Source organism: Mercurialis annua, linkage group LG1-X, assembly GCF_937616625.2.
Source record: "Mercurialis annua linkage group LG1-X, ddMerAnnu1.2, whole genome shotgun sequence".
Lineage (NCBI taxonomy): Eukaryota > Viridiplantae > Streptophyta > Magnoliopsida > Malpighiales > Euphorbiaceae > Mercurialis > Mercurialis annua.
The window spans coordinates 60,976,250-60,995,621 of record NC_065570.1 but is presented as its reverse complement, the minus strand read 5'-3'; the positions used below and the strand labels follow the sequence as shown (position 1 = coordinate 60,995,621).

Below are 19,372 nucleotides of genomic sequence, written 5' to 3'. Positions count from 1 at the left end.
TCGAACCAAATATTTTGAAGCTTGAACTCGAGCCATTTTAATTCAAGTAGCTCAAACTAGAGCTCTACTCAATATTACCGAGTTAATTTTGTCAATCGTGAATAGCTCGCGACTTCCCTCAACTTGGCAAAACCAACTTTTTATGAATGCATCTCACTAAAATGATATTTCCATTGTGGGATCGCATCCTACCACAAGCACCAAAAAACTCCCTCCAATGATTAACAAAAAACTAATTTGTATTTACTAAAGTTAAGAATAAGTTTTACTACATGATAAAACCTCCATAAATAAATTTGAATAAACTAATAATCCCGCTAAATGCATCAGAGGATATTTTAAGGAAAAAATAATTAAGCCCCAACAAAAATACAAATTGATTAATTCATCCAATACATAAGAATATAGATTTCACAATTTTAAAGTTTTTCAGACTTCCAATATTTTCAATATGCACCTATAGTTATTTGTTTAATTTTTAGTATGTTAACTGAAATATTATGTAAGATCTATAACACTAAAGTTTCTTCTTCGAACTTGAAAAAGCATCAGAGGTGATGACCGTTGTTCGTCCTGCTGGGTAACCTCTTGTTGATGACTGGGATTGCCTGAAACAACTGGTAATGTTACCAACTCTGTAGTAGTATGGTTAGATTGTGTTCAATAAAGATGGCTCCTGAACGCAAACATCATTTTTGGGGATAAAAGCAAGAGAAAAGCTAAAAATGAGCCAAACAACAGTTTGATTGCATATCTAAAAGGATCATAATCAGCTTCTTCGGAGGCACTTTTTGAGGTTACTATGGCCTCTGCTGAAGGTAGAGCTTCAACTACTGCATCTGCAAGATCTGTGATGAAGGATGAAGTGCAGCCTAGTGCAGGTACACGTCCCCAATTCTCGACCCCGGATTCGAGTGCCAATTCCTTGTACTCCATGTCAATTTCTTCGAGAGTCTCTATGTGCTCACTCACAAAGCTAGAGATATTCAAATAGGTTCAAGATTGAAGTAATTAGTAGCAATACAATTTAACCTAGAACACTTGGTCACTCATTACAACTTATGTAGCACGGAGACTTATTGAATCCTATGATTTGACAACGCTTTTGAAACTCAGAAATTTTATACTATTTAACATATTATAGTAAAACATTACTGTTTCCGTTTCAGAGTTTCCACATTTCTATTTCCATGTAACATAGATTATAAAAGAACATAGTTTTGCCATTCCATTTCCAGAGTTTTCCGTTTCAACATTTCAAATTTCCGTGCGACATAGACTACTACTATCAAAAATAATTTGATTTGCATATAGTAAAAACTACTACTTGCCTACCTTACTGGAACCGCTAGCAGATTTTTCACACCTTTCTGGCCAAGCTCAACCAGAACCTCATCAGTGTAGGGCTTTAGCCATTGTACAGGCCCGACTCGGCTCTGGAAACAAAACGGGAAAAAGGAATAAGAATAGTTGAAACATGGGAACGACGGGGACATAAATGAATACAGAATAAAGACCACCATGCGGCAAGGTTCTCATTACCAAAAGAGACAAAAATAGAAGCCATATAAGCTATGAGCTTAAATAATATTACTAACCTGATAAGCGAGAGTATGATCATTATCAAGTCCTCTAGCTTTTAATTCCTGCATAATTAGGCTGATACAGTCCTCCATCTGATCTCTGTATGGATCTCCTGCATCCTCTACATAGCTCACCGGCACTCCATGTGCACTAAAGAATATCATGACCTGAAATTCCACATAAGAAAAAATAAATTACCTCAATAATCAAAATTAAAAATGCAAAATAAACCTCTGCAGCAGTTATATTAACCTCTTCAGGATTTGAAAACTGCTTTAGCTCTGTTCCAATCAAGTCAGCCATTGATTTAATGTAACCTTCTCTTTGATACCAAGACCGTATAATGCAAACAGGCAATCTTGATAGATACGCGTCTTTTCTGCAAGATCACTCGCATTAAGAAAGTTGAAAAAGTCGAGCAATTATGTGAACGAAAATTTGCTGCATACTGAAATAAAATTACACACAGATATTGCACCTGAACATATCTTCAAGGACACGGACGCTTGACCCTGTTGTGGAGATGGAGAACTGTGGATAAAGTGGCAGCACAACAAGCTTGGTTATCCTGTCCTTCTTGATCTTCCCGATTCAACAACAAAAAAAATCTATAAATTAATTTGCAAGCTATAAAAAATTCACGACGTGCTTTAGAATAAATGCAAATTCAGCAGCTGTTTGAGCTCTCACCTGATGAATTGCCTCTTCAGTAAATGGATACCAATACCGCATTCCAACATAGACATTTGTAGACACGCCCTTTGCTTCCAAGGCCATTTTAATCGCATTAGCCTGCACCCACAATGATAGCAAAACTTCAACTAGGTTGAACAAATGACATAACTAAAGGAATGTCCATAATGAAAAATAAAAGAGGAAAAAAACGTTTCAGCAATTTGTGTTTACCTGCTCGTCTGTTATTTTACGTAAAGGTGAGCCACCTCCAATTGCAGCATACCCTTCTTTACTCTTAGGAGCACGAAGCACAGAAATTAATTGAGCTAAAGGCCGCTGAAGAAACCGAAACATTCTTGGAAGTCTTATGATGTCCTGTTTTAATAAGTATTAGTACAACGTCGAAAGAAAATATAAGTCGAATAAAACAAAGAGAAATGGCGGATATTCATACAGGATCAGCGAACAAATTGAACAAAAATGGCTGAACATCATGAAGTGTTTCTGGCCCTCCAAGATTCAATAGCAGCACACCAACTTTTTGTTCCATGGCATGTGATTGAGATTCAACAAATTCTTCATTAATTGGCAACACTCCAGCTGAGGCTGCACAAAATGTTTTCGGATTGGGATCTCTTTTATGAACAGAAGTGAGTACGTCTGATGCCCCATTGATGGAAATGGATTTAGTAGTTGAAAACAGAACCGCTTGTGAAAATTGTTTATCTAGATTTTGTAATTCTCCAGATGTGATAAACCTGGAGCGGGGTTTTGACCTACAAAACAAGAAAATATGCTTTAGAATGTTGATATGTTAATGGAAGATTACGTAGCAACTATTGATTTGTAATGGAGTCAAATAAATTTCAAATCCTAATGAAACGATAATGCCCATACTTTATAGTTTTAACAAGATTGTATATGAAAACAAAATCCTCATTTGATCCAATGAGAAAAAACAAACATCAAAGCAAAACTTACAACTTATGATTGGAAGCAGAGAGTTTCAAGTGACGAGGAAGCGAAGCAGAGAGTGATTTGGCCTCCATTCTTCTATAATATTTAAAATGAAAAACTGGTACCAAAGTCAAGAGAAATGGAAATAAATTACTAGAAAAAGAAGATGAATTTAGTGATTTTTAATGGTTTGTTTGGATTTTGGATGTTTATAATACAAAAAAAAATCAGAAGAGAAGAATTAGTTAGAAAGTCAAAATATAAAACGTGTTCAAAGTAGGTGGCGTAGTACTTCTTCCACCATGTTCGCGATTGCGAGTGTTTGGCGACGAAAATAAAAACGTTGACGTTTCAATGCCTAACAGAAATTGTAAATGTATGACATCAACACGGCGTCGTTTGGTCAAGAAGCCTAGTCTGGTCATTTCACCGCTTGGAGCTAGGGTTCTTGATAAAAAAAACGAATATAAATAGCATGCATCGCCAAGCCATAAAGTAATCTGCCTCTGTATGCTATAGTTCTTCGGAAGAAAAACTAGATCTTGCTAAAGAAATCCGAATTTGTTTGCGATTATTAGTTTTCTGTATTAGTATTTTGGTACTTCATTGACTGATTTTTTAATGTTTGTATTTTTATGAACTGGCTCTCAAATCACGAGTCAACAGCAGGCGCCTATCTATGGCGACCCGTCTGCCGCAGAGAGCCTACATGAAGTTGGCCGGATGAAGATCCATGAAACTCGTTTGTTAGATTGTTTCTTGTCACAATAATTCGGCTATAAACCCATTTTGTTTTCTGAAATTTTGATTTTGGCACTGAAGTCAGACACGGGTGACTTGAGTTTAATGTTAAATGGCAATTCACCTTTTGCATAGTGCCTAAATATATTTGCTGGCTGCTTTTCACGATTGGAGTGAGCTATCCATGGCTTCCTTCAAATTTTGAGTAGCTACATCACTTTTTCTTCGTATTTAACTTAGATTTGTGTTTGAAAATTGTTTTCGTTTTAAAGAGTGGATTTTGAAGGTTTATTGGAAATGCATTGCGAAATACATCAGAAGCGTCTTCATAATTGTGTCTTTGCTTTTTTAAAACCGATAATGTGAGATTAAAACTGATGAGGAGTTGAAAAGCCTACTGTCTGGCAATTAGACTGAGTAATGTATGATCCTAACCGGTGTGCTAAATATACCTAAAACGCACCTCATCAGTTTAATCAAGTTGTAGACGATTAAGTAAATATAAGATCTGAATTGATATAGTAAAATATTACTATTATTAATTAATGTAAAGATGCAACACAATTTTTTGCAGATGATCCGAATTGATATGGTAAAAGTAAAACTAACACTCCACAAACCTGAGGATATGATAATAGTTAGTGTTGCAAAAATAAAGTTCATTGGCCTTAATAATCATAGAAAAAATATATAAGGATATGTTTATCTTATACTTATAGAAAACTGAAGATATATTTAGATTGAAAAAGGGGAAAAAGAGTAAGACTAGTTCTCACATTGCCATGTCATGTGTGACTACTGCAGCTAATTTGCTACGGATTAATCAATCTCTCAATCACAAATTGCAAGAACTTGACCTGCATTGGTTTTAATTTTCATTCCTGCCAAAGGTCCAAGTTTAAACTGATAATTTTACTTATTCTGGACCACATATATAAAATGAACTCTTATTTTCGGGACGGAAATGGATGGGACATAATTATGCTAGCAGGATAGAATGTTACAAAATACAAATGCATGACAATAAGCACAATATTCAAACTCAAAAACTAGCTTCAGTATAAATTTACGAATTTGTATGTTTAAGTTTTCTTTCTTGACATTATTGCCAAAGCAAAACTTAGATAATCCAAACACAAGTCACTAAACTAGGATAAAATAAAAGTGTTCTACTCAAGAAGAGGGGAAAAGTAAAATCGGTACTACAAAGGGGTTCAGAACAGTAAAGATTAGCATCATTCTGTCATGACTGTACATAAGAGGTTTTAATCCATTCCTTGTCAAGAAACATAAACACATCTCTAGTTCTTCGATCCTCATTTATCAATACCTAATGTACCATCCAAAATATTGCGTATCCTGCACAAACCATTGTTTCACCGAGTAAATAAGCCATGAAACAAGCCGATATAATACACAGCAATAAAATTATTAATAGATATACACCTAACAGTTTCAAATTCACATGCACAACCGATACTTTGAATGTGACACCAGCTTTTCGAACAATTAAACTTTTGGTGCACTGCAGGGAACTTCCTTGAATAATAAATAAGGCAATCGAAAAAATACAGGTTTCTTAATTTAAAATTATTCTCAAATAAATAAATAAATCAAATTCAAGTCCCTTTTTAATAATGTGATTCTATTTGCTCAGATACTGAAATATCAACAAAACCAAGATCGGTAAAAGTGCCTTAAGTCAAAGCAGATCTAATATCATGATGGAAATAATCATCCAGCAGATATAATTACCGGTAAAAGTGCCTTAAGTCAAAAGTTTCCCGAAACGTTTCCGTAAATTGTAAAAATTAATAATTTGTAAAAAAAATTAAAATTATTGCCCACAAATAAAAAAATCTAACTAGTTACCCATAAATTTTACATTCGCATTGCCCACAATACATCAAATATACTTATTTGTGTTGAATTATATTATATTTTTTTATATATTTATAAAATTTTAAATATTTAATATATTAGAATGAATTATTTTGTTAATTATCATAAATATTTAGATAATATTTTTATAAATATATCCTTATATTTTTGTTATTTACACGTTTCCTCCACGTTTCGTGTCCTCCATTTTGAAAAACTTTCGTTTCCCCGTGTCCGTTTCGTATCGTTTCCGTTTCCCGTTTCCGTTTCCGTGCTACCTAGCTATTGCCTACACCTTAATTTTAAATTTCTAATCACGACTCATTACATATGAAGCACAATCTAATGTTAAAAACATCAAGTCAAACACTACTTACTTGTGCTCTGAAGGATTGGGTCTGAGTTCATAGACAATTGTTGAAACCACATCCCTCTTCAGCTGTGATTATAGACGGGGGAAATGTCATCTAATATTAAAGAATGTATTGAAAGTACAGCAAAATTAAAATTTTGACAAGCTTACCTGGGTGGCTTCACCTTTAAAGCCAATATAGTGTATACGGCTTGTGTCACCACCAAAACTCTCAGGGAAATGCAATGTGATACTTGACACACCTTGAAATTTGGCATACCTGTTTAAATGAATTTACATGACATTAAAAATAGACAACCACTGTTGATAAATGGTACCAAAGAAATGACATTCTGATGTATTAAGTAATGGGTATTTAAATTGTAAATTTCAGCTTCACATGGCATGTCGCTAACAGATGTGACAATATTTTATGTATAATAAGCATTCTAATGGTTTGAAGTTTGAACATATTTACCTTGTCTGGTACTCTAACACTCCTTGAAAGTTCTCAACCAAATCCCACTCCTTAAAACACCGGAAACAGCTATTTAGATAAGTTAAACTACTAAGTTTATTTATAACTTACCAATGAACTAAAGAATGAAATGGTACCTGAATAGCTTGCATAGTTTGAGCATCTGAGAAGTCTATGCTTTCTCGATTAACAAACCTAGCATAGGTTCCAAAGAGCACATTTCAGTTTTTAGTTTCACAGAGAAAACGAATCATTAACAAAATAAAACCGAAAGGCTACTTGGATCATTCAAGAAAGAAATATTAAAGTCCACTAAATTTAACACAGTAACACCTCAAAATTGTCAAATTTAACAAGGAAACATCAAACAAACTATGCACATAAAAAACAGAAATCAGAACAAACTTACGCTCTCATCTTTGAAGGACTCGTTCCATCAGGACCACCAACAATTGCAATGCTCTTGATCTTAACATCAGGCGAAAATCTATCACATAAATAAAATTAACATAACTCACAAGAACAATCGCTATTTTCTATTATAGTTTGAATTTAGATCATAAACGCCACAAAACAACACCAATCATGAATTTATTATGATGTAACTGAAACCAATTGCTCAAAAGAAATGAAGAATTAAAAGTAATGAGTAGCGACTTACGGGATATAAAGAAGTAACTCAGGATCACCATCATTACTTACCAAGTGTTCCTAAGATAAATGCAATTTCCCCATTAATATCTTTAAAAATCATTAGGTAAAATTATGCTATAGAAAGAAAACAAAAAAATGCATTACAGAAACAAATAAAGATAATACCCCTGAGAAATCTAGACGCTGCTCCCAAGCTTTGAAAACTGACTTTACGCTTCCCGGAACTGCTTCATTTAGCGCGGATACCTAACCAAACAATCACCAAAACAACGAAAATTAAAAATCAAAACCAAAATGAATGAAAACCCATCACTATAAATCAAATAAAGAAAACGAAAGGAAATTAAATTCGTACAGATTGGATTGAGAAAGTAAATAGAGCATGGAATTGAAAAAGAAATGAGGTTAAGTTTATACTTTAGGAAGGTCTATGTATTTGTAGAGAGACCAATTAGCTGAGCAATCGTGTTCTTCGCAGCTATGATCGTGTAAACACGCCATTCTTTTTCTCTTCAGAACCAGCACAATTATTTGATCTTATATAAGAAAGGAAGACGAAGGAAACATCGAGATAGATAATCAGATAAATAGATAACCAATTCCATTGTACATTTAGCGTAACAATTTAAACACTCCTAAGTTTTATTTAGATGTCCACTTTAGTCCTCTTAAAAAAGTTAGTTCTTGCAGTATTTGTACAAATTTCGTAAAAATATTCATGATAATTAAATGACTTGAGATCAACTCTGACTAAATTGTTTAAAGCCATTAATTTTAGCCTATTTTAAAAAAAAAATTAACTTTAGTTAATCGATTATTTTTCAAAAAACACACTAATTTTTTCAATTTATTTCAATTATGATCATTTCGTCATGTTTTTAAAAATTTACTTAATATGTCTAATTTAAAAATAGTTACATTTGATTAGTATTGAAAATATTCGTAATAAACATTTTGAAGGGGACTTATTTGTTTTTAAGGTAAATATTAGGAACATATGTGCCCCGTTTTCTCTAAATAAATCAGTTTCAAATTATCATCCTTGGAAACGCAGCGTTTTAGTTGGCAGTTTAGGCCAAGCAGCACCCAGCTGCTCCAGCTCTTCTTCTTCCCCAAACAAAAATCAATTTTTCTTGAGAGAGAGAGATGGAGAGAGTAGCGGTGGAAAGAACCGCCGGCGGATCAGGATCATCGGGGAGAGGCAAATACACATTAAAACCAACGAGAATAAACAGCGAGGACATAATATTTTGCGTAGATATCGATGCAGAATCAACGGTCGAAATGAAAACTACTGGCCCAACCGGTCGACCTTTAACCAGATTGGAAGCTATCAAGCAAGCTATTCTTCTCTTTATCAACGCTAAGCTCTCTATTAGTCCTGATCATCGCTTCGCTTTTTCAACTCTTTCGAAATCCGGTTCTTGGGTATGTGTATTTGCATTTTTTAGATTAGAAATCCAATTTTTCATTTTTGTTCTTATTTCTGAATGATTTGAAATTATGGTGAAATTGGCTATGATTGTGAAGTTTGTAACTTATAAGTTACTGTATGATGCCTTTTTTACTAGTCCATTTAGTCCTGATTGCTTTTGTGCTAGAATGTTTGATGCGTTGGGTTTGTAAAGTAGTTGCGGGTTTATCCTGAAATCTGGATGAAATGTTCTAGCGTCATTTCATATAATAAAGCGATTTTTGTTGTTGCTGAAATTATGATAAAGTATTGAAGAAAGTTCTGTTTATTGTTTTATATTTCATAGTTCCGAAAGGAGTTCAGCAGTGATGTTGAGTCTGCAAATGCTGCTCTTAGGGGACTCTCAGCTGGTTCATCTTCTTCTGGTCAAGCAGACTTGACACATTTATTCCGCTTAGCAGCTCATGAAGCCAAGAAATCACATGCTCAAAACCGAATTTTAAGAGTGGTAAGTTCTTTTGTTCTTGCTTTGTATACAGCCTGTTTCTAAAGTATACACTATGCCTAGGTCATCTACCATTCTATTCTGTGAATTTTATCACTCCATATGAGTTCTGACTCAATGGAGTCTTAAAGCATGATAAGCTTTTTTTCATTTATTGATATACATGGCACTTATGAATCTAGATTGTTTCAAATAGCATTCGGAAAGATAATTTTTATATCTCGTGCTATTAATATGCATAGATTGTGAACAAGAAATGATTCTGGAGTACTGCCTAATCTTATTCAGTTTTTGAAAGTCGAAGATTGCATTAACTTGTTCAATTGTATTGTATTAGTCAATTCTCACATTTGAAAGTTTTATGTTTATATTGTTCATCTTTTTCGTTTTTAAAAATTAAAAACCATGTATTTCGAAATATATTTGAAGAAATTAGATCACAGCGTAATTGACACGATTTACAATTGAAATCCTATATAGCAATAGCATTTGTTCTAAACAATGCCATTATGATTACTGCATTCTAAAGCTTGTACTCCCCAATGCACAACAAATACTTTGTTTGTCAGATTCTAGTCTACTGTAGATCATCTATTCGACCACAACACCAATGGCCGGTAAACCAGAAACTCTTTACCTTTGATGTGATGTACCTCCATGATAAGCCTGGACCCGACAACTGCCCCCAGGATGTGTATGATGCACTTGTTGACACACTTGAACATGTTAGCGAGTATGAAGGTTACATCTATGAGACTGGGCAGGGTCTACGAGTCCTCCTCCGCTATATGTCCATTCTTTTAGCTCACCCACAACAACGTTGCACACAAGATGACATTGACATACCTAAATCTCTAGCAAAAAGATCTTCTGCAGCTGATTCAGGAAATGGTGATGATAGTGTTCCTGTATCCAGCCAATGATATCATGAATAGTTCCGCGAACGAGTTGATGTTGTTTCTTGCCGGATGTCTTTGATTAAGTGTTAGCTTTAGTTTTATGTGTGCTGTTGAGCTTTTGCTGACGTTTGATGAGCATATGGGACATTCAAACCCTGTGTTTTGTACAAGTTGTAAATCCATGTTTTGGAATTTCAGTTGATCATTTATAGAATTCATGTTTAGGAAGTGCTATTTTATCCTAGTTTGGGTTTAACAAATGATGCGACTCTTACAAATGCATTGCTGATTTGTTCGTTTTTAGGCTATATTTGGTTCATGAATAGATCCGGAATAAATAGTTATTCTGTATAAAATAGTTATTTCTTGTTTTGGTTCATGAATAGTAACTTCATGGAATTGATATTCCATAATTTTATGGAATCCGTACTCCTTTGGAAAAGTAAACAATAGCTATACTATGGAATAGTCATTTTTTTAGACTACATATTTCACAAAATCATGGAATAGCAATTTTATAAAGAAAAAAGGGTTAATGCGCCCTCTGAACTTATGAGGATCATTTAATTCTATTTTTATTTTTTTTACCAACTAACTCCTAAACTCTTCAATTTTAAGTCAGATTGTCCATAATTGTATTTTTAAAACGCGTGCAATACAAAGTGGAAGTGAGTGATGTGAGAAATAAATTAGAGAGCTCCCTAATTATTGTGATGAAATAATCCTAAACCTAATTTTTACAAAGAAAACTTAAATTATGAAGTAATCTGACCTAAAATTGAAGAGGTTAGATATTAGTTGCTCAAAAAAAGTAAAAACTGGGTTAAGTGACCCTATGTTATAAGTTCAGGGAGCTTTGTTCATTTTATAATGGGGTTTACTATTCGCCGCTCCAATTACCTAGCCACCGCCCCTAAAAATTATCTTTTTACCCTTCAACTAAAAAAATCTTAACTAAAAAATCGGCATTTTATAATTTTTTTTATAAAACAATTTTGGGCCGGCGCGACCAGACTTAACATAAATGTAGCCATTGGAGCCATTCTAAAAAGGGAGAAATTAGCACTACTTGGTGAAAATAGGTTCTTTTAGAATCAATTTCGAACCATCTACTAGAGGTTGTAACAATCCAAACAATCCATCCCACTACATCAAAACCCTTGCGCCAGCCAAGGACGCCGGCCTAGAATTTTTTTTAAAAAAATTAGAAAAAAATAAAAAACATAAAAACGCAAAACCGATCACTTATCGGAGGTTTCGGTCCTCTTTTTCGCTAGATTCAATCATTTTTATTGCCAATCGTTATATTCGTTCGTCGAGTATAACTAAGCCATGAACCAATGTGTTAATTGCCCATTACTTAGAAATTGATGGGGCAAATTACTACTTAAGGCTTTTATAAAATAATTAAGCCATGAACCAATGTAAAAAATCATTTTATACGGAATATTTCATTCCGCACTTATTCCATGACCAATTATACTTTTTAGAGTAAACCTAAAATTGGATCAAATAAGAAGTCATTGTTATTGAAGGCAAAATGTTTTTTATTGCCATAGACATCATAACCATTATTTACCTTATTTTTCTTATTGCAATAAGATAGTATTTCAGTTAGAAAGACATCTTAATCGAATTTATTTTACTCCCTCTCTCATATAAATTGGAATTCTTTTTAGACGTCGTATTTTTCATTTATACTGGAGCAAATTACGATGAGGTCCCTGAAATATATCATAATTAACAGTTTGATATATTTTGTTTTAAAAGTCTATTTAATGGTCCTTCAGTTTTAATTCCGTTAACTGAGAGACCCTTCCGTTAATTTGAGGGATTAAATCGTTTAACAGAAATAAAACTGAGGTACCAAATCGTTTAAAAGCGATGTACCAAATCATTTAATAAAATTAAAAGTGAGGGACCAAACCGTTCATAAAATTAAAGGTGGGTATCAAATTGTTTGAAAGTAAATATCGAAATTAAAGTAAGGACCAAATAGTTAACGGAATTAAAACTAAGAGACCATCAAGTAGACTTTTGAAATAAGAGATAACAAGCTGCTAATTATAGTATACATCCGAGACCTCAAAATAATTTGCTCTTTATATATTATACAAACCTAATGGAAGGAGAAAAAAGTACAAATGTTGTAATAAGACTAAAATATCCACCAAAACTATAAAACCTATCAATTGCAGCACCAAAGGCAGCAGCCCAAGGGACTTGTAAGGAAGAAGCAAATACATTCTTCTTCTTTTTTTTGTTCCCTTTGCAAATACATTCTTCATTATATACTGTTTTTTGCTTCTTCTTTATAAGCTAGAATATAGATTTTCAACTTGATTCTTTCATTTTTATTTTTTTGTAATCCATAAATTATGAAATTCACTGATTTTAGTGTAATTTATAGTGGACCTTATTTACTTGGTTGATTTTTTATTTACCTCTTCAACTTTTTTTATATGGCTTGAGCTTTCGAATTTTTATTTTTTACCTAACATTGACAAATTAAAAAGAAGATAACTGCCATTTAAAAGATTTCTTTTTTTCATAGAAACAATTGTTCTATTTCTTCATGTTCACAGTTTGACTATGAGTGATTTGGTACAACTAATTGTACAAACTCAGTTAATCGACCGTTTCCTCTACCTCTTGTTTTATCTCTTTAGAATTTTCTCTCAAGTTTAGTTCATCAAACTTTCATTTTAAAGGGTCCAAAACGGTGGTTTTTGGTCTTAGGTCGAAATTTCATCCTTTTTGCATCCTAGTGTTTATATATTTTTTTTTTCAGTTTGTTTTAATAAACTGTTTCGTTTTAAAAATCTATTTACTTTTTTATGTGTTTACGGTATGTTTTGATGATTGTAATTTATATTGTTTGAGCCGATGCTTGGTTTGATTAAGACTTTCTAGTGTTTGTTAGAACTTTAACTTCAAATTTATTGTTCTTGATAAATTGAGATTGTAGTTTGATTATTGATATATATGGAAAGCAACAAGTTAAAAGTACCAGGGTGTAAATGGAGTTCAAAAAATTTTAAAACTTGAATTCTCTGAAATATTGCACTATCAAAATTCCATTCTTAAATTCTATTTTTTATTTCGTTTTGGTTGAAATTGATCAACTATTGGGTGTATTTTGTGTTTTAGATTTTTATAATAGTTCATTTATAATGTATTTAATAATTATTTCAGTACATTCTTTTTTTTTTTTGGAAATCAACACAACAACTTCCATATTAGCTCATAATAATAACAGTTGTAAATGTATGCTTGGGAAAATTCCGATGACTTTAGAATAAGATGCGTATGTTATGACACAAATTTTTTTTGATCATAGATCGCCTTACTAACCTTAAAAAAGAAAAAGAAATTATATGATTTGATAAGATGTTATAGTTATCCAACCTGCTAATTTTTATTTAAAAATTATTATAAAGAGAAAGAATGATTCGAATTTGCCAAACTGCAATACTTAGATAGGATAAGCAAAGTAAAAAGTCAGGTAAATTATGAAAATCCAATGAACAACATGTGCAAAGATGTGGTGTATTATCATTGGATAAAACAAAGACACATCATATTATGCTAATCAACATGTTTGACACGAAGAGGATAAAAAGAATAGGATGAGATTGCCACCATAGCATGTGGCCGGCCTAATAACAATTATCTACACTAATTACTTAATAATATATTTAATAATTCGTTTATAAATAATCTTAATTTTAAATAAACATTTATAGTTATAAATAATTTAAAAGAATTTAATATAATTCGTTTAAGCCAAAACACATCCTATTACTAGGGATTGGTTATTATAAAATAGTTGAATATATTCATGCGGGTTCAATTGCAATTTTTCAACAAATTAAAATTTAAAGTATATCATCTCAAAAGTAAACACCGAGTTATGAAAAAAAAATTCCAAGCTGGAAGCTAGAAAAGAAAGATAGATTACTCTTTAGCGAGAGGGGAAGAAAAATTGATAAACCTAGCTTTTGCGGACTGCGCTAGATTATGTGCTTCCGTGATATTCTTTCTCCCCACAAAAATAACATGACAAACTTCGAAAGACGATTGTAAAAGCCACAGATTATTGCAAATCCCAATACTCTTTGCCAACGGGCAACATCTAATACTAAAAGCATTAGTGACTTGCATGGCATCGCCTTCAAAGCGGATTTTCTTTCAGTCCTTAGCCAAACTCCATCTCATTGCATCTCATAGAGCTAGAAATTTTATGATCCCCGGGTCCCAAACGCATCGATAAATTGCAGAAAGAAAATCTACCGACTATTCCTTGCCACGCACGCTACCGACCTAAATTTGAGATTAGCCTGAGTACCTCAATCAAACTGAATTGTAATCACTTCTATATCTTCAGCGGTTCGACCTAAGTCTAATCTTCCTTGGTTTAAGGTTGTATTAGTCGGAGGAGACATCTTTTGATCCTCATGCCTGTTTGCACCCACAAATTCTTTATAGTAATGGATCGCACTCTGAATTGTTTGAGCAACTGTCCATCCTTTTTTTTTTTGAAAATGTAGGAATTTCGAATTTTCCAGATTGCCCAAAGAAAAAAACATAATAAATTCAATGCTGATAAGAAAAAGATTATTTTTATTTTTAAGTAATGCCAATTTAAATTTAAATATTATAATTTGACCCAGTTTATATGATCATAACCTCATTTTTTTTTATTTTCATTTACATTGATATATTTGAAGAAAGTTTGAAGAATATATAAAAGGGGTAAAATTTATTAGAATACCTAATATTTGAAGTTCACCAATGATTCCTCTACCTAGAAAAGTTGGTTGGACTCTGAACAAACCATAATACTTAAAATTATAGATATATTCTTTTAAGGGAAAAATTATAGATATATTATTAATAATAAAAACTACCATCACTCCGAAATCAATTCCTCAAATTTTTATTTCAAAAAGTTTATCATTCTTTTTCCGAATTTAGCTATTGTATAATTAAAATTCTTATTCAAAGGGAATTTTGTCTAAACAGAAAAAAAATATCAAGAAAAAAAAATTGAATATCTAAAATTGAAGAAGATAATAATAATTTTGATTATATTTTAGAGATAAAAATTATCAATTTCTGAATTTTAAATTATGAATCTATCACTATAGTCTACATATCGTGCATTTCAAAACTATAATATATTACAAAAAAACTAACTAACAGAAAAAACAAATTTACACAATTATTTTATAATTATACATTAATCATAACTTGTAATTGTTGTGAAAATGAATGGAAAATAACATAATCACTTAAATCAACAGAACTCGAAACTCAATTTGAAATATATAAGATGGATACCGTATTAAATGATTAAAGAAAATTTGAGTACCTATCAAGATAGTTGCCCTTTCATTACAGAGTAAAGTTATTATATTTTCTTTTTGTAAAATAAAATTATTTAATTTAATTTTTTGTAAATGTCGGTAGCATTTGTATTTGAATGACTTCAATGCATTGTTAACTAAGACTTCTAAAAATATGTTTTTAAATCGGATATTGATATCACTGTTTTAAAAAAGTTCAATGGTGAAAAAAAATTAAATTTTTATGATTTATTGTAATTTAAATTATATTTTTTAATTTTCGTAATAATCCAAATTGCATTTTTTGTTGGAATAATAGTCAAACTTGCCTTTTTTTTATTGCAAGTTTAGCCACCAATTTGGTTATTATTGCAATAAAAAAATGCAATTTGGTTATTATTAAAAAAATTAAAAAGTTTAGTTTATATTGTAACAATTTGTAAAAGATTGGATTTTTTTTATCATTAGGCTTTTTAAAAATTGTACTGAACCAACCAATTCAATCGATTCGATTAGAAATCACAAATATTAGCTTTTATGATTATATGAGAAATAATCCAGTAAAAGGTGGATTGTTCAAAGTTGGCTCAATGGACAACATAAATGGAATAATCGAAATCTAGTTCGATTATGCTTAAAAACTGAAAAAAAGGTTCAAACTAAATTAACCAGAAAATTCATCTAAAGTGGAGAATGGTGTAGCGGTTTAACCATAAAATATATTAAAACTTTTTTTTCTAGAAAAAATTAAAAATTTGTATATATAAAATTTAGTTGTATTTTTAATTATTACAAGAGAGGTTATATACATAATATGTATATTATATATATAAATTCTTTTAAAAATATTGATGTATTATAGTATAAAATTACAAATATATTTTTTATTTAAAAGATTCAACCACCGGCTCAACTGGTTAAACCTTGATGCTTGATGCGGTGGCCACACCAATTCAACCTGAACCAGCTTTTAACACACCCGTGGCCGTGGATATCATCAATTTGGTTTCAACACTTGCAATATTTTTCTTTGTTTACTAAATTTTCAAATTCAACTACTGCTAGTAATTTTTCGATCGGCATTTTTCTTTCTTTATGATTTTAAGATCAAATTTACTTTAATTCATTAATGAAATATATTATTGTAAGAAAAATAATAATGCAGCTTGGTGTCTACCAAAAAATAATAGAACCTCTTCCAATCATGTAGAGTCAATAAATTAATCAGCCAACGGTGGGAATTAATCAAATCCACACATTTAGGAACAGGACCTACCCTAAATTCCTAAAAAATGAAAGTCAACTAAGAATTGGCTATACATATTATTGAAAAATGAGATCCATATATGTGTACGGCCAAGAAAATTTTAAATTGACGTTATGATACTTAAGAAGTAGGAATGTTTGTGGAAGTTAAACTCATAAATAGTGGTTATTTGGTTCGTCAAAAATAAAACTATTTTCTTTTATCTGTGTTTGTTTTATCTAAATTCATTAAGTAATAATAGAGATGTAACTTTTATTTCCATAAAACATAAATTTTAACTAAATATTTTAATAAAAAATAAAAAATATATAGTTATCAAAAAATATTTTTAAGTATTTATTTAGAAAAATTAGAAAAAACATATAAAATAACTTTTTTAAATAAAAAATATTTTAAAAAAAAACTAATAATTCATTTTTTTAAAATAATTTCTTTACACACAGATACCCATTTTAATTTCTATATTAATTTACTGAACCAACCAACATATAATAACGATTATTTTTATTCTTATTTCTTCTCATTTCCGTTTCCATTCTGATTCTCATTTTTTATATTGAACCAAACACTCACTTAATATAGTTATGCTCATCGCTTATACCATTTGAGCAATACATTTATTTGAATATTTATTTATGGAGAGATTTTTAGGTAGACTCAGTCCACCACGTCATCCGTAGACTAAGCCTATTTTGTAAATTCGTTTATTACTTATTTACACTTTTGAATAGTAATATTACAAGATTGCCATCATTCTAATGACGTGTCATTATGTGATAGGCTTAGTCTACGGATGACGTGGTGGACTGAGTCTACCTAAAAATTTCTCTTTATTTATGAGATGCTTGAAATATATAATTAAGGCTTAATACATAAGCATGTCCCTGCACTTTTAATATTTTGCACATAAGGTCCCTACACTTCATTACCTCTATTATAAAACCCTACACTTCTTAAATCAGCATCCCGTGATCCCTCAGTCCAAGCGAGTGTTGACGCCGTTATAAATTCCATCCAATCTATTTACACGTCAAATGCATCTCTAATGTGGCATTTTTAAGTAAATTTGAATTTTGAATTTCACTTAAACTTCTTCTTCTTTTTATCATCGTGTTCTGTCATTTTTCACCAGCAACCTTATTATCTTGCTCTGTCATCCAACATCACCACATACAACAACGAGAGTCTTACAAGCAAGTATAATTTTCTTTCCCAAAGTGAAATCCTGCAGAATTTGTTGACTTGAAATAATTCACAAGTCATCCTATAACTCCCATTCCAACATATTTCTGGACAAGCTCACTTCCAATAACTCGAATGAAACAATCATCGGTTCTATTAGCTACAGCTCTGGCTAAAAGTGTTTTACCAGCTCCAACCTTTAGGAAGATCAATACCAAGCTTCATAAATTTCTCAGGGTGGAGCATGGGCAATTCAACAACCTGTGATGAGTTCATAATTATGAGTGTTCAAGAAGTAAATATTTTTAGTCAAATAAGAATATGCAAATGAAGGGTTAAACTAAAATTATTTCCCCATAAACAACTGAATAAAGGGAGCTTTGCATACTTCTCGCATATTATCAATCTACTTCTTGCACCCACCAAATGAGAGGTGCTTTTTGGGAAAGTTTTGTTTCAGTCACCAAAGTAATCGAAGAAGTTTACGGCCACATATTTTAGCATCATAGAAACAAAATAATTGGTATGAGTTTTGCATTGGGAGTAGTTATGCCAAGTATAAGGAAAAATTCACAGGATTTCAAATGCACATCATTCTATTCAGTACATAAACAATAGAACAAATTTAAATGTTTAACTCTTTTCATCATATATATTATCCACCTTATTCCTATAATTACATCTAAGAAATTTTAAAATTTAGATTACATACAAATTGATGCATGGAAAATTGATCATCCTATTTGATGTCTATTTAGTGGAAAGAAACTAACAAAATTTAATGATCAAGTTACCTTAGTTCCTCTCTTGGGTCCAATTGGCGGTGTCTTAGGTTTTAGAGCATCACCTTTAGCTGTGGTGGCGGCGGCCGGAGCAGAAGCACCACCCTCATCAGCTGCCCTGACTACAAGCCTTGAATTGTTGGTGTTGTTCTTTGAAGGAAAAAAGACCATGATACCCCTTGAACTTGTGTTAGTATTGGCTGCAACGTTAGGTGTTAACATGAAACCTGAAGCAGCAGATGGCATGCTGCATCTAGCCATTATTGAGTTTGTGTGTGTAATTTGGTAAAACAGAAAGCACCAAAAATAAAATATAATAAAGGTAAGAATGAATGATAACTAGACGAATCATGAATAAGTACTTCAATGAAGACAAAGCAACATAATCAAAGTAAATTACTTCCAAATTGCTCGTTTAGCAAGTAACAGTAATTCATACAAGAATGGGAAGTCGTGGAAAAGAAGAAGCAGTGGAGAAGAAAAAGATGAGGTGGCATTTTTTTGGCAAAAGAATGATGATGTGGACTGGAGTCTACATTTATTATTCTCATTAACAAAACGTGAATTACACGCGTTAACAGAAGTTAACAGAAGGACATCGGGTTAATAGATATTTAAAGTGTAGGGCTTTATAATAGAGATAATGAAGTGTA

General features: G+C 31.7%; 4 protein-coding genes across 5 annotated transcripts; 1 reads left to right on the top strand and 3 right to left on the bottom strand.

Annotated features, from left to right (window-relative positions):
• Positions 1 to 353: 353 nt before the first annotated feature.
• Positions 354 to 3,398, bottom strand: LOC126662557 (ferrochelatase-2, chloroplastic-like). The gene is made up of 9 exons (XM_050356357.2): positions 3,241 to 3,398; positions 2,714 to 3,035; positions 2,491 to 2,634; positions 2,275 to 2,376; positions 2,063 to 2,166; positions 1,837 to 1,963; positions 1,599 to 1,751; positions 1,336 to 1,436; positions 354 to 976 (listed from the first exon to the last, which is right to left on the bottom strand). Exons 1-9 carry the CDS (start codon positions 3,306 to 3,308, stop codon positions 661 to 663), a joined length of 1,437 nt encoding a protein of 478 aa, XP_050212314.1. The 5' UTR covers positions 3,309 to 3,398; the 3' UTR covers positions 354 to 660.
• A 1,594-nt stretch (positions 3,399 to 4,992) lies between these two features.
• Positions 4,993 to 7,911, bottom strand: LOC126662573 (uncharacterized). 2 transcript variants are annotated; one of them, XM_050356358.2, is made up of 9 exons: positions 7,740 to 7,906; positions 7,488 to 7,568; positions 7,330 to 7,379; positions 7,078 to 7,155; positions 6,806 to 6,863; positions 6,669 to 6,718; positions 6,362 to 6,470; positions 6,216 to 6,277; positions 4,993 to 5,316 (listed from the first exon to the last, which is right to left on the bottom strand). In XM_050356358.2, the coding sequence occupies exons 1-9, from the start codon at positions 7,821 to 7,823 to the stop codon at positions 5,274 to 5,276; spliced, it is 615 nt and encodes a 204-aa protein (XP_050212315.1). In that variant the 5' UTR covers positions 7,824 to 7,906; the 3' UTR covers positions 4,993 to 5,273. The 2 variants fall into 2 exon arrangements, with proteins under 2 accessions (XP_050212315.1, XP_055960259.1); XM_056104284.1 differs by lacking the exon at positions 4,993 to 5,316 and having other exon boundaries at positions 6,212 to 6,277; positions 7,740 to 7,911.
• A 452-nt stretch (positions 7,912 to 8,363) lies between these two features.
• On the top strand, positions 8,364 to 10,368 carry LOC126666182 (uncharacterized). Its single transcript, XM_050359178.2, has 3 exons — positions 8,364 to 8,750; positions 9,083 to 9,244; positions 9,811 to 10,368. Exons 1-3 carry the CDS (start codon positions 8,469 to 8,471, stop codon positions 10,162 to 10,164), a joined length of 798 nt encoding a protein of 265 aa, XP_050215135.1. The 5' UTR covers positions 8,364 to 8,468; the 3' UTR covers positions 10,165 to 10,368.
• Positions 10,369 to 18,703: 8,335 nt separating this feature from the next.
• Positions 18,704 to 19,042, bottom strand: LOC126674279 (photosystem I reaction center subunit IV A, chloroplastic-like). The gene has a single exon (XM_050368710.2). The coding sequence runs from the start codon at positions 18,978 to 18,980 to the stop codon at positions 18,723 to 18,725; it is 258 nt and encodes an 85-aa protein (XP_050224667.2). The 5' UTR covers positions 18,981 to 19,042; the 3' UTR covers positions 18,704 to 18,722.
• Between the last annotated feature and the right edge of the window lie 330 nt (positions 19,043 to 19,372).